Raw genomic sequence first — 12811 nt, forward strand, 5'->3', positions numbered from 1 at the left:
TTTATTTGAAAACCTAGACAAGAATACAATTGCAACGCAATATCGAATTTCGGAAAAAGCTTTTGACAAGGTCTCCCATGCAAAAATTCCAAAAAAATGAATATCATTGGCCAAGTCTTCGCAATTATTGAGTAATTATTCTGGTGGTGTAGAATAATTACTCAATAATTCTACAAATATGTAAGAAAGATGCTGAGAAACTGCTGAATTTTTGCGAGAGAAGCGTTGAAATTATGTTAGAAAGGCGCTGAATCCGCTGAATTTGAAATTTTCACAAGTGCTGAAAATATGTAATAAAGGTGCTGAGAAGCTGCTGAAATTTTGTAATGAAAGTGCTAGAATTATGTAAGAAATTAGCTCAATTTTCTCTGAATTTGAAATTTTTATTAGTGCTGAATAAAGTTAGAAAAGTGCTATTTTTCTGTAAGAAATGTGCTGAAATGCTGCTAGTTTTCAGCTTCTAAATTTCAATTTTAGTTTTCAGTTTTCTAGTTATGATGCTTCCTGTTTCTTTTGTTAAAATTCGGTTCACCGTCGATTTGTTATTCTTTCGGTGTTTTAGACTTAAATTGGAAACTTTGAGTTTATATTATTACGTAATTTGTAAAAATGTCGCAAAACTTGATCTGTTAAAAATGTCGCAGAAGTGTTTCTACACTGTCTGCCACTTAAAGAATTAATTGTGATTCTTTCACTCAATTATTATTTTTAAGGTTCAGTGACAACTCCATTTTGAGTTCAAATCATCTGCCAATTCAAAGCTATTTATTAGAGGGATTCTGAGCCCCCTCATCTTCCAAAATCCTCTTTTGAGGAGGTCTACTCAACTACACTACTTCGGGTGACAGAGACGAGATATGATTTTGAGGTGCTGCTGTGCCACACGTTTCGCTGGCCTTTGACGTAGAAAAAGAAGATCCTATCAGTCACTGGTCAATCAAAAAGATTTTGAGTATACATTGCCTCCAAACTCCTTTGCAACAATTACTTTTACTCCGTCTTGACCGTGCTTTTCAATTTTCTGATCTCCTCCCCGGCGGTCTACGTGTCTCGAGTTAACCAATCTCGCTCATCTGATAAAGTGATCCCGTCCTTAATCTCACCATCAGCAGTTTTTGTCAACTCCTCCTAATCTTTTTAACAAAAAAACTGCATTTTTAAAGCAATCAAAAATATGCAACGACGCAACCCAAACGGCAGTTCAACAACTTATCCAGAAACTCATAAACATTAGTTTTATTCCGCTCAAATCGTTTTTAAAAACCATAAGCAATTTTGTGTTGTCGCTTTCGGGAGAGAGTTTTAATGAAATGCTGAATCTCTGAAAAAAGTTTTCTGGCGGCTGATCATCACCATTTCGTTGGAAAACGCTGAAGAACGTTTTGAACTTGGTTTGAAAGACTCCTATTAAAAAATTTTCTGCCAGCCCTAACTAAACGGAACAGGCGTCAATAACTATAACTATCCGTTGGTAATAAACAACATCGTACGGGCCCTATAACCTTTGACAAAACAAGGAATGTTGCACCATTGGGAACTTTTATAGGAACAACTCCGGAATGCATGAAACGGAAAGCAGGAGCTGTAAAAGTAAAAAAAAATTATGGTACGTACTTCTAAATCATTTTCGAGCTGAAACAATTTTAACTCTGGAGTTTTCTGAAAACTTTTTATACTCCAAATTTACTCAATGAGAAATACGCCCACTTAACTCTAATTGGGTTTGTTTTTTCTAAATTTAATTTAAAAAAAGTTTTTTGTCTCTACAGATATAGAAGCAAGTAACTCCACAGGAGAAAGTCGTAAATTGCAGTGATACATTTCGTGCGTAGTGAGAATGCCGTTTACATTTCATTACGTCGCCAAACGTACAGTTTTTTGCATTTTGCGGACATAGGTGACGGTCTTTTGTCACATTTATCCACGTTTTGTCTAAAAATTGAATGGTGAATAAATACGACGGTAAATTGTGGACAGGAATTATAAAATTCTGCCACAATTCTAGGCATTAAAATCCGTAAAGGTAACATGGGTTGGCTTCAATTTTGTGGGGGACAAACTGAAAAAGACCCCACCCCCAAAAAAACTACATTTCGTTGTTCCGTAATTCAATTACTTGGATCAAGATTTTATTCCCAATAAAAAATCTGCGTTCCCTAAAGCTCATTCCAAAGAATTACGTTATGTTTGACCTTGTTGTTCCCGTTATATTTCTAGTAAAAAACTCTTTCCACAAAATTTATTGTCTCTTAAGTTTATATCCCTTGAAAAATAGTTTTTTAACAAATATTTTCTCTTAATTTTATCCATTTTGAGCAGGTTTAAGTATAATCGTTACACAATATTCAGCGAAAACATCAACACAATACATGAAATATTGTTTTGATAAGTAATTGATGCTATTTTGGTTTATAAACATGTTCTATTCACTTCTATACAAAATTGAGCCATTAATGCATTCGATACTCTATAACAAACATAACCCACTTACGTCGGGCGAATTGCTCTCAAACGACCGGCGAGCAGTTGGCTTCGTCAGTAGCTAGCCACGGTTTAGTGAGGCTAGCTTTATTTTGATTCGACTCTGCAACTTTTAGTTCTCTCGCCTTGTTTGTAAATAAATAAAAAGACTGATATTTTAAAAATTTGCAAACTATTGCAATATTTTTTAAAAAGCTTCCAGATTTCGCAGGTAAAATGTTTAAAACTTTTTTTTATTTCTGGAGTGATAATTAACCTAACTGATGATAATTCATAAATGAAAATTAACCTATTCTATGATAATTAACCCATCTGCAAGACTTGAAAAGCTGTCATGATCTTTAAACTCAGAAAGGACAAAAAATAATCAACAATTTTGAAAACAATCGCAAATTGTAACAACATCTTGCTAAAATTCAAGATACTAACATCTTGAAAACCTTTTCATTGTCACATAAGACTACCCAAAATCCCTATTTCAAGCCTTAATTAGTTTCACTGGCCCATAAATGTCAAAAAAAATGAAAATGGCAGGTTTTGTAAAAAACAAAAGCTAGTATTCGTGGTGTTGAAATCTTGAAAAACATTCCATTACAATTAGAAACTATACATTAACCTATTGTCAAACCCTAGAGGAGTTTCCTTGGCTCTTGAGGCTGAAGAAACCTAAAAACCGACAAAAAAAACTATCAAAAAACCTGAAAAAATACAAATTTTAACAACAAAAGTTTGCTACATATTGTCATATTATAAAACTGAAAGCCATTCCATGGCCAATAAAATTTTTTTAGTATCATATTATCAAACCCCTAAGGAACTTTCTGGCCCCTGTGTCTGGAAAATCGTGAATAATGAAAAATAAATGTCAAAAAAAATGAAAAAATTTGCAGGTTTTGTTAAAGACATGCTAAGATTCGTGGTGTTAAAAAGTTGAAGCAATTCCACTACCACTAGAAGCTATGCAGTAATCTTCTATAAAACTATAGATGAGGTTCCTTGACACCCAGGACCTAAACAATTCAAAAATGACAAAAATTTTCAAAAAACTTGAAAAAAATTGTGAAAATTAGCATAAAATTTCGTTTTTAGCAATCGGTTGTTCGTCAGTAGTCACGGTGGGGGGGGGGGGGGGGGGAGGGGGTGCACCGGGGGCTGGTGGGGAGGGGGAGGGAGTGCACCGGGGGCTGGTGGGGAGGGGGAGGGAGTGCACCGGGGGCTGATGGGGAGTTGGAGGGGGTGAGCAGCAGTGGGCTAGGGGGCACCAGCGCGGTTGGGGGGTGGGGCCAACAGTGGGGGTGTCTTCAACCTCTAAGAACCGCCCTTCACACCATAAGTATAAGTATCCAAAACAGTCCACTTAATGCCCGCTGGGCGCCACCTGTTTATCCCGTTTTTGAGGACGAAAAGTCAAAAGCGTCAGACGATAAATCGGTCAAGCGAAAAATCGCATTAAAAAAAGACCGACAGGACTAAAATAATTGCTACAAACTTCGTTTGAGAGCACTTAATAACGGTTTGGTTTCTGAAAAAATTAATTTGTAATGTATCGTTATTATACAAAGCAGCAAAAATTACTTTAAAGCTATAACCAGGTTTCGTATCTTATCCGTAGTATCTCAGATACCCCACATATCCGTTAGCTCCCCAATTCCCGCTGACGAGGGAATAGTTTGAAGTAACACAGACTACCCGTTCTGGATTGTAAGCATGGAAATTGAAGTCAGAAACGCGGTGGTCTCCCATCACTGGATCAAAAACTGGCTCTTCTCCGGGTAGAGTGGGGGCTATGTTTGCTAAGCTTGGATCCCCGTATCGGTATGACCAACTTTGAGGGTAAAAGAGAAACTGGTCTGATTGTTGTAGCTGCTGGGAGCTCATAGGATCGACAGTTAGTTGATCTGACCAAGACAAAACGCACAGAGAAGTGTAGCAGTGTTGAACGCAACTTTCTCTCAATTTAACTTATCTTTCAGTTTTCTACTTTCTATCTCGAGAAATACTGAGATTATGGTCTAGTACGCAAACATTGAAACACACACACAAAAACAATAATTTAAAAACAGTTGAACTATTAAGTGAACTGTACGCTTTTAAGTAGTAGCAATATTTTCCTGAACACACCTGTCAGACCAAAACTTGCTGAAATGCAGCAGAATTACGGCAGAGTAATCGCATTGGTTGAATTTTGATGAAATATTATGCAAAAAATAGGATACTATCACATAAATAGCAAAAAACAATGTTGAATGAAGGATATTGGTTCGAGAGTTGAGGACAGTAGAAAGTTAGAGCAAAAAATACAGTTAAATGAAACAGCTTGTTAGTTGATGCAGCAGTTGATATACGTGTGCTAAAAACAATATGCAAAAATTAGTCTGCACATCCCTGTTTGCTCAGAAGATGTAATCAAAGTGCCCGCGGGAAACAAAGCTCCCTCTACCGGCTGACTAGCACTAGAAGTGAGAGGAATCTGAGGAGGACTACTCTTGCTTCCCCCCTTCTCTGCCAGGTTGTTCTCCAATCTCTCAATGCCCCTCGCTATCCGGTCCAGTCTTCGAAGTACAGCCTCAGAGTCTTGAGGAGGGTGTTGGCATTTGCCAATTTTTGTCGGAGAGCCGGTACCCGCTCGGCGGGATCTGTTGCGATCGAGTTTCTGCTTGTTGCTTTTTGAGCCGTAAAAGGGACCCTCGGATGTGTACCTTTCCTATCAATTGCATCCTTAAAATCTGCTTATTCTGTAATAATTTTCTGAGCAACCAGTTTTCATCCTTATTTATTCAACCTCATTTTATTTAAAAAAAGCCAAAAACCGTTTGGGCCGAAAAGTAGATATTAAAAGACTATGATGATTGAGAATTCATGGTCAAACATCGGGATCTATTCTGTTTCGGTCCCCAGCTTAGTGTGCATATAATTTTTACTCTCTCAGGCGCAAGTACTATTTTCTTTACGGGCGTCTACCTCTGCCTAATTTTGCGAGTAAATTTACTCATTTTTGAAACCACATTTCACTTTACCTATCTTAATACATTGCACGTGTGAAACGCAATTCAAAACTTCGATGATCAAAAACCGGCGCCTAAATGGAAATTTCACGCGTGTTTTCCACTTTTAAACTCGAAATTGAAATGTGGTTTCTACTTTCCGCCGCAAGACGCTTTTTGTGAAAGTTTATTCCGCAAAACTGCCGTAATTAGATTTCACTTAATTTGGGAGAGCATATTGCGTTTTCAAGGACTGGAAGCAAAAATCACTTCAAAAGGAACCGAATCCACTTTTGAGTGAATTGGCTCAAAATAATACTAGATTTTGACTACGATTATTGGAATTGGGGGACTATTTTACAATTATTCCGTATTCAATTACTATTCAAAATAAGCCCTAAATCTATTATCTAGTATTTCATGCTCTCTGCAAAAAATTATTTCCAAAAAAGTTTGGTTAGCTCATCTTAAATGTCCTAATTCGCTTCAACTCAAAAAAGACTAAAATTTTGAGAAATGATTTTACCGCGAACGTAACTACTAATCACATTTCTTTGGAAGTATTTTTCAGGCTTTTTATTTTCAGTGTGGAAGATTCTTCCAATTCAAGAGTTTTCTTTATGGGGTGTCAAAAGACGAACGGAGGTGCCATCCACATTCTTTTCAACTAGTTGTTTGGTACCGGTAGACGGTCGTAATGTTTTTTTTTTAGAAAATTTTAGATCACATGTTTGCTTGTTCGCTCTTTATCAACTTTTGAACCAAATACTAATCATCCAAACAATTGTTTAGGTAGCAGAAAAATGTCTATTGATACACATAAATGTCAATAGTTAAATTGTCAGTACTGCATATTTCACCAAAGATCGATGAAATGGAGGAGAAATGTTACAAAAGGCCAATCTTTATTCTTAAAGGGAAAATAAACAGATGCCCGTGGGTGGCGTTTAGAAGAGCCTTTCTTGTATGCACCAGCCTGTTCCCCATACTTAAGAGTCGCTGTATGCTGCTTCTTACTCCGACTTTTCCTTCCTTCTCTCTCGTCCAAAAAATTTGCAGGTGGAGACAAAGATCTATTCTCATGAGTTCCTAAAAGGTCCGCAGCTTTTTCCGTATGGCAACAATAGGCAATTCTTTTCGCGAAAATAATGCACATATATCAAATTTGATACAATGTCAACTGCAATATGATATCAAATATGAGCTGAATCCCTAACTGGTCATTCGCCAAATGGTTTGACTATACATAACTTGTCATATTAAAAGTATAAAGATGGGAATACTGTACGGAAAATATTCTGTAACTTGAATACATACCAATGTATAGTCTACGACAAATTTCCACGTTTTACTACAAATTTCCCCCGAGCTGGTATAAAACCACATAATTGACGAATGTATCTTCATATTAAAGGTAATCAACTGTGAACAAGTCGCACGTAGTTCAGAAGACTGAAAAGCGCAGGAAACTGTAAGAAAGATTAGTTTTAAATGTACGAAAATTTTGGCGTGTTTGGACTGTTCGGTATGTCTGATGTACGTCAGAAACAGTTGTTTGTGAACATCTGAAATAATTTGGTATGTTCGGTTTTAAAATGTAGAGATTTTGGAATGGTTGGCTGAAAAACTTAAAAAGCGTTCGACAAATATGACTGTAAAGAAAAAAAATGCCAGTAGTAATAATAGATGAGCAGCACAACCAAATAAATAGAATTAAAATTAAAATCAAACTTGATAAGGTCAACGAGACCAACAAGTGTGCGCAAAATGGCTTTTGGTTGCGCTCAGATCCATGACAGGGGACTCTTGAACAGGCAGAAAACAAAGCTCGATATCAGTGGACAAGAGCTGTGAAATAATGTTGAGACCGACGTTAAAAAGACCACTAGGACCGACCACAGCGAAAGCTACCAAAAACTTGATGTAAATTTTTTCAGTGTTTGCATTCTTTCCCTCACAACTTCTTGTCTCTCCGAAATTTACGCGCGAACAAAAAAGTAATCAATTTTCACTCACGTCCTTCTTTTAATTTACTTTTGACAGCAGTCTGACCTAAATGCCACCTTTTCTCTTTTCACTTTGCTGCATCGACGTTAACCCCTCGTTTTAGTGACACTTCCACTGACATCGATTAGATAACAGAAGACTACCATAACTACAATTCGGTTCGTAAGCTTACCTTGTTTTGTAGAGCAACAAGATATTGCGAGGTTGCTATTAAGAAAACGAATTTGACGTTTCTCACCAAACCAATTTCAAATATAAACTGATTACTGTTGGACAGGTTGCTCTCAAACGACAGGCAGGAAGATTTAATTCAGGGACTGTAGCATAGATAAGGTTTTTTTCATGCGTTCAAAAAAATCTGGTGAGGGAGAAATTCGAATCGTGACCTCCAGCGTCATCTACAGAAGCGTTTATCACTCTGCTAACATATCCTTGCAACTTACTATGCTACAAGGCTAAAATTGTTTTTAGCAACAAATTTAATCATCGGATTGAGCACAATTCAGATTGCCCAAAAGACAAGCAATAATACACACAATTACTTCAATAGTCGTGCATGAAGAACCCTTAGCTCACCCTATCTATTTCATAAATATCAAATGAGAACGAAAACAACAAGAAACGGCTAGAAAAAACAAAGGTTTACTTAGTATTGTTGGTAGGTGTTAAGAGGTGTAGATAGGTGGTGGTGGGTTGGAGGTAGGCGTTTTGTCGGTTTAGGAGGTACAATTTTCTACACATTACTACAAATTTCCAGCAGAGCTGGTATAACACCACATGATTGACGTATGTATCTTCATAATAAGGGTAATTAACTGTGCACAAGTCGCACATAGTTCAGAAGACTGGAAAACGCAGGACTATGTAAGAAAAGAATACTTTAGAACGTAGGAAGTTTTTGGCGTGCTTGGAATGTCTGATGTGAGCCAGAAGCAATTGTTCGTGAACATCTGAAATAATTTGTTATGTTCGATTTTAAAAGGCAGATTTTTTTGGAATGGTTGGACGAAAAGCTAAAAAACGTTCAACAAGTATGGCTTTAAAGCAAAGAAAAGATGCCAGTAGTAATAATATAAGCAGCACAACCAAAAAAACTAAAAGTAAAATTAAACTTGATGAGGTCAACGAGCCCAACAAGTGTTTGCAAAATGGCTTTTGTTTGCGCTTAGATCCATCATAGTGTACTGCAGACCAGATGGAAAACAAAGCCAGATAATGCCAGATATGATCTGTGAAATAGAGTGTTGAGACCCTCGTTAAAAAGACTACTAGGACCAAAGACAGAGAAAAATACGAAGAACTTGTTGTCAATTTTTTCAATTTTTGCATTTTTTTTCCTAACAACGTTTTCTCTCTCCAAAAATTATTAATGATCATAAAAGCAATCAAATTTCACTCACTTCCTTGTTTTAATTTACTTTTGACAGCAGTCTAACCTAAACGCCATCTTTTCACTCTGCACCATTGACGTTGACCTCCCGTTTTACTGAAACTTGCACTGACATCGGTTAGATAGCAGAAGACTACTATAGCTACAATTCGTATCGTAAACTAACCCTGTTTTGTTGAACAACAAAGTATTGCTAAATTGCTATAAAAAACCACTTTCATGTTCCCCAACAAATGAAATGCAAACATAATCCTACCAACGTTGGACAAGCTGCACTCGACCGACAGGCGGGAAGAACTTATTCTGGGACTGTAGCCTAGATAAATATTCTCTCATGCGTACAAAAACACAAAAACATCGGGTGAGGGAAAAATTCGAATAGTGACCACAAGCATCTTCTACAGAAGCCTTTATCACTCTGCTAACATATCCTTGCAATTTACTATGCTACAAGGCCAAAATTGTTTTTTTAGCAAACAATTTTCTTCTTCGGATTGAGCACAAATCCGATTGACCAAAAGGCAAGCGATAATACACAAAACTACTCAAAGAGTTGTGCATGAAGAAATCTTAGCTCACCCTATCTATTTCATAAATATCAAAAGGGAATGAAAACAACAGCAAACGGCTAGAAAAATCCAAGGTTTACTTAGTTTTGTTGGTAGGTGTTAAGAAGTGTAGATGGGTTGTGGTAGTTTAGGGGTAAGAGTTTTTTTAGGTTGAGGAGGTGGGTTTCGTAGGAGGTACGATTTTCAATATTTTACCGCAAATTTCCTCCAGAACTGGAATAGAGCCACATAATTGACGTCTGTATTTCCATTTAAAGGGTAATTCACTGTGAACAAGTCGCACATAGTTCAGAAGAGTGAAAAACACACGAAAGATGTTTTAAATGTACATAAGAAAGATTAGTTTTAAATGTACGAAAATTTCTGGCCTGTTTTGACTGTTCGGTATGTCTGATGTACGTTAGAAACAGTTGTTTGTGAACATCTGAAATAATTTGGTATTTTTGGTTTGAAAAAGTAGAGATTTTGGAATGGTTGGCTGAAAAACTCAAAAAACGTTCGACAAATATGACTGTAAAACAAAAAAAATAACAGCAGTAATAATAGATGAGCAGCACAACCGAATAAGTAGCATTAAAATTAAATTCAAACTTGATAAGGTCAACAAGATCAATAAGAGTGCGCAAAATGGCTTTTGGTTGCGCTCAGATCCATGATAGTGGACTCTTGAACAAGCAGAAAACAAAGCCCGATATTAGTGGACAAGAGCTGTGAAATAATGTTGAGACCGACGTTAAAAGTACCACTAGGACAGACGACAGCGAAAGCTATCAAAAACTTGATGTCAATTTTTTCAGTGTTTGCATTCTTTCCTTCACAACTTCTTGTCTCTCCGCAAATTTTGCGCGAACAAAAAAGTAATCAATTTTCACTCACTTCCTTCTTTTAACTTACTTTTGACAGCAGTCTGACCTAAACGCCATCTTTTCTTTTTTCCCTCTGCTGCATCGACGTTAACACCGACACTTCCACTGACATCGGTCAGATAACAGAAGACTACTAAAGCTACAATTCGGATCGTAAACTTACCCTGTTTTGTAGAACAACAAAGTATTGCCAATTTTCTTTTTAAAAAACTACTTTCATGTTCCCCACCAAACGACTTTCAAACATATACCTACCAACTTTGGACATGCTGCAAGGCGGGGAGAATTAATTCTGGGACCGTAGCCTAGATAAATATTCTTTCATTCGTAAAAAACATCGGGTGATGGAGAAATTCGAATCGTGACCTCCAGCGCCCTCTAGAGAAGCGTTTATCACTCTGCTAACATATCCTTGCAATTTACTATGCTAGAAGGCTACAATTGTTTTTTAGCAACAAACATCTTCTTCGGTTTGAGCACAATTCAGATTGCCCAAAAATGAAGAAGACAAACAAGCGACAATACATAAAATGACTCAAAAGTGCCGTGCAAAAAAAAACTCTTAGCTAACCTTATCTATTTCAGAAACATAAAATGAGAATTAGAACAACAACAAACGGCTAGAGAAAACCAATGTTTAGTTAGTATTGTTGGTAGGTGTTGAGAGGTGCAGATGGGTGGTGGTAGGTTTGAGGTAGGAGTTTGGTAGGTTTCGGAGGTAGGTTGGTGGGGATGGGTGTAGGTATCTGCAGTGGGCGAAGGGATGGTGTAGACAGGGTAGGTATGGGTTGTTGTCTGGGGTGATGTTCGATACATTTAGCTGCGCTGTTGTGGGGGAAATGTATGTAGGGTGGTATATGGGGGTAGGTGGACAATGGGAGGTGGTTGAACTCATCTGTAAGTGTTTGGTCTGCGGCTTAAATAGGTAGGGGTGAACCATATGGGATCAAAAATTCTCATAATGAGCTTCTCGTCTTGAATGTTACCAGCAATTGCTAATTACTTTACATAAAAAACTAAGCTGACTACTGAGTCTTACATAAGGAACACCTCCTTAAAATTAAGTCTTAAAGTAATTTGTTTCAGCTAAGAAAACATTAAATAGCATTAGCATAATGTTAACCTTACATTATTCGTAAAATTAAAATAAATAAACGCTTTAAAAAAGTTAGTTAGAAGCAGTTTTTTGTTACATATGTGGTTAGGTCTAGGGAGCGAGGGGTTACGTAAGTCGGGTTGGGGGTAGGTAGTTGGTGGCAGGTAGTTTGGGGATGTGGATCAGAGGTGAGGTCTGCGGGTTGGTAAGGTAAGCGGGGGTGTGCGTAGGCAGGGGTAGGTTGGGAGGGTGGCAGGTAGATAGGGGGAGGGGGTACGTAGGCTTGGCGGAAGTGGGGTCAAGTCATAAACAAATTTGCTTCAGCCCAAATAAGCCGGTGTTCTACCAATACTCCTCTTCGAGCCGTACAAAACTGTGTAATACCAATACTCCTCTTCGAGTCTTAAATACTTGAGTATAATCGATACTCCAATTCAAGTCCTAAAAAACACACACACATTTACGAAAATTTCATCAAACTTCAGTCACGAGCAATTAATAGTCATTCAGATCTAAACAGAATAACAAACGCAGACCCTAGGCGAGACTGAACAGACAGGCATGCCAGAAATTTTGAGGAAATCAGATTCGCATTACTTTTTTAGTTTTTCTCAAACTCACAAGATTTAGCAGTTCATTCCCACAAAAAAACATTTCGTTGCATTTCCTGAAATTACTTTGATAATATTTGGCAATCGCAAAAGTCATCGAGGAAAGAAATCTGACAAGATACTTGCAATTTTTTACGTTTGAAAAATCGAACGTTTTTGTTGGAAAACCGAATTGGAAAGTTTTGGACCAGGGCACCTTATCAGGTTATGCAATCCTATTGATTTATGATGATCACAATAAGTTATTTCTCATATACTTATGGAAGCAAAGATTTTACTCATGATACACATTGGAAACACCCGGGTCAAGGTTTTTGTGTGAATTTTTGTAAGAAAGGCGGTGAATGCGGTGAATTTTTGTAAGAAATTCGGTGATTGCGGTGAATGCGGTGAAAAGCGGTGATTTTTTTCACCGCATTCACCGCAATCACCGAATTTCTTACGAAAATTTACCGCATTCACCGCATTTCTTACAAAAATTCACTAAAAAATTACAAAAAAAAATAATTTTCGTACATCTCTTTGCGGTGAATGCGGTGAAAAGCGATGATTTTTTTTTCACCGCATTCACCGCAAAGAGATGCACGAAAATTAATTTTTTTACCGCATTTCACCGCATTTATTACGAAAATTCACCGCCAAACCTCGACCCGGGCAGCATTTTTGAAATGATCTATAACTGTGATGATTGTGATACTAACTATATTTGGATAGGTCACGTTTGTCTCTGTGGTGATCAATGTAGTAACCACTTCCTGAGTAGCTCTTGCTTCCACCAGACAATGAAGTGTTCAACCTTGTCCTAGA

General features: G+C 37.3%; 1 protein-coding gene across 3 annotated transcripts in view; it reads right to left on the reverse strand.

Moving 5' to 3' along the window:
* Positions 1-4749: 4749 nt before the first annotated feature.
* LOC142337082 (uncharacterized) overlaps positions 4750-12811 on the reverse strand; it is a 65449-nt gene continuing 57387 nt past the window's right edge. For all 3 annotated transcript variants that reach the window (XM_075386150.1, XM_075386149.1, XM_075386152.1), the window contains 3 exons: positions 12706-12811; positions 6400-6554; positions 4750-5185 (listed from right to left, as the gene is read on the reverse strand). The exon at positions 12706-12811 is cut by the window's right edge and continues 37 nt beyond it. In XM_075386150.1, the coding sequence (XP_075242265.1) occupies positions 4832-5185; positions 6400-6554; positions 12706-12811 (615 nt within the window). In that variant the 3' untranslated portion in view covers positions 4750-4831. The remainder of the gene's footprint in view (positions 5186-6399; positions 6555-12705) is intronic.

The sequence above is a fragment of the Convolutriloba macropyga genome, chromosome 3 (genome assembly GCF_964194025.1).
Source record: "Convolutriloba macropyga chromosome 3, txConMacr16.3, whole genome shotgun sequence".
NCBI lineage: Eukaryota > Metazoa > Xenacoelomorpha > Acoela > Convolutidae > Convolutriloba > Convolutriloba macropyga.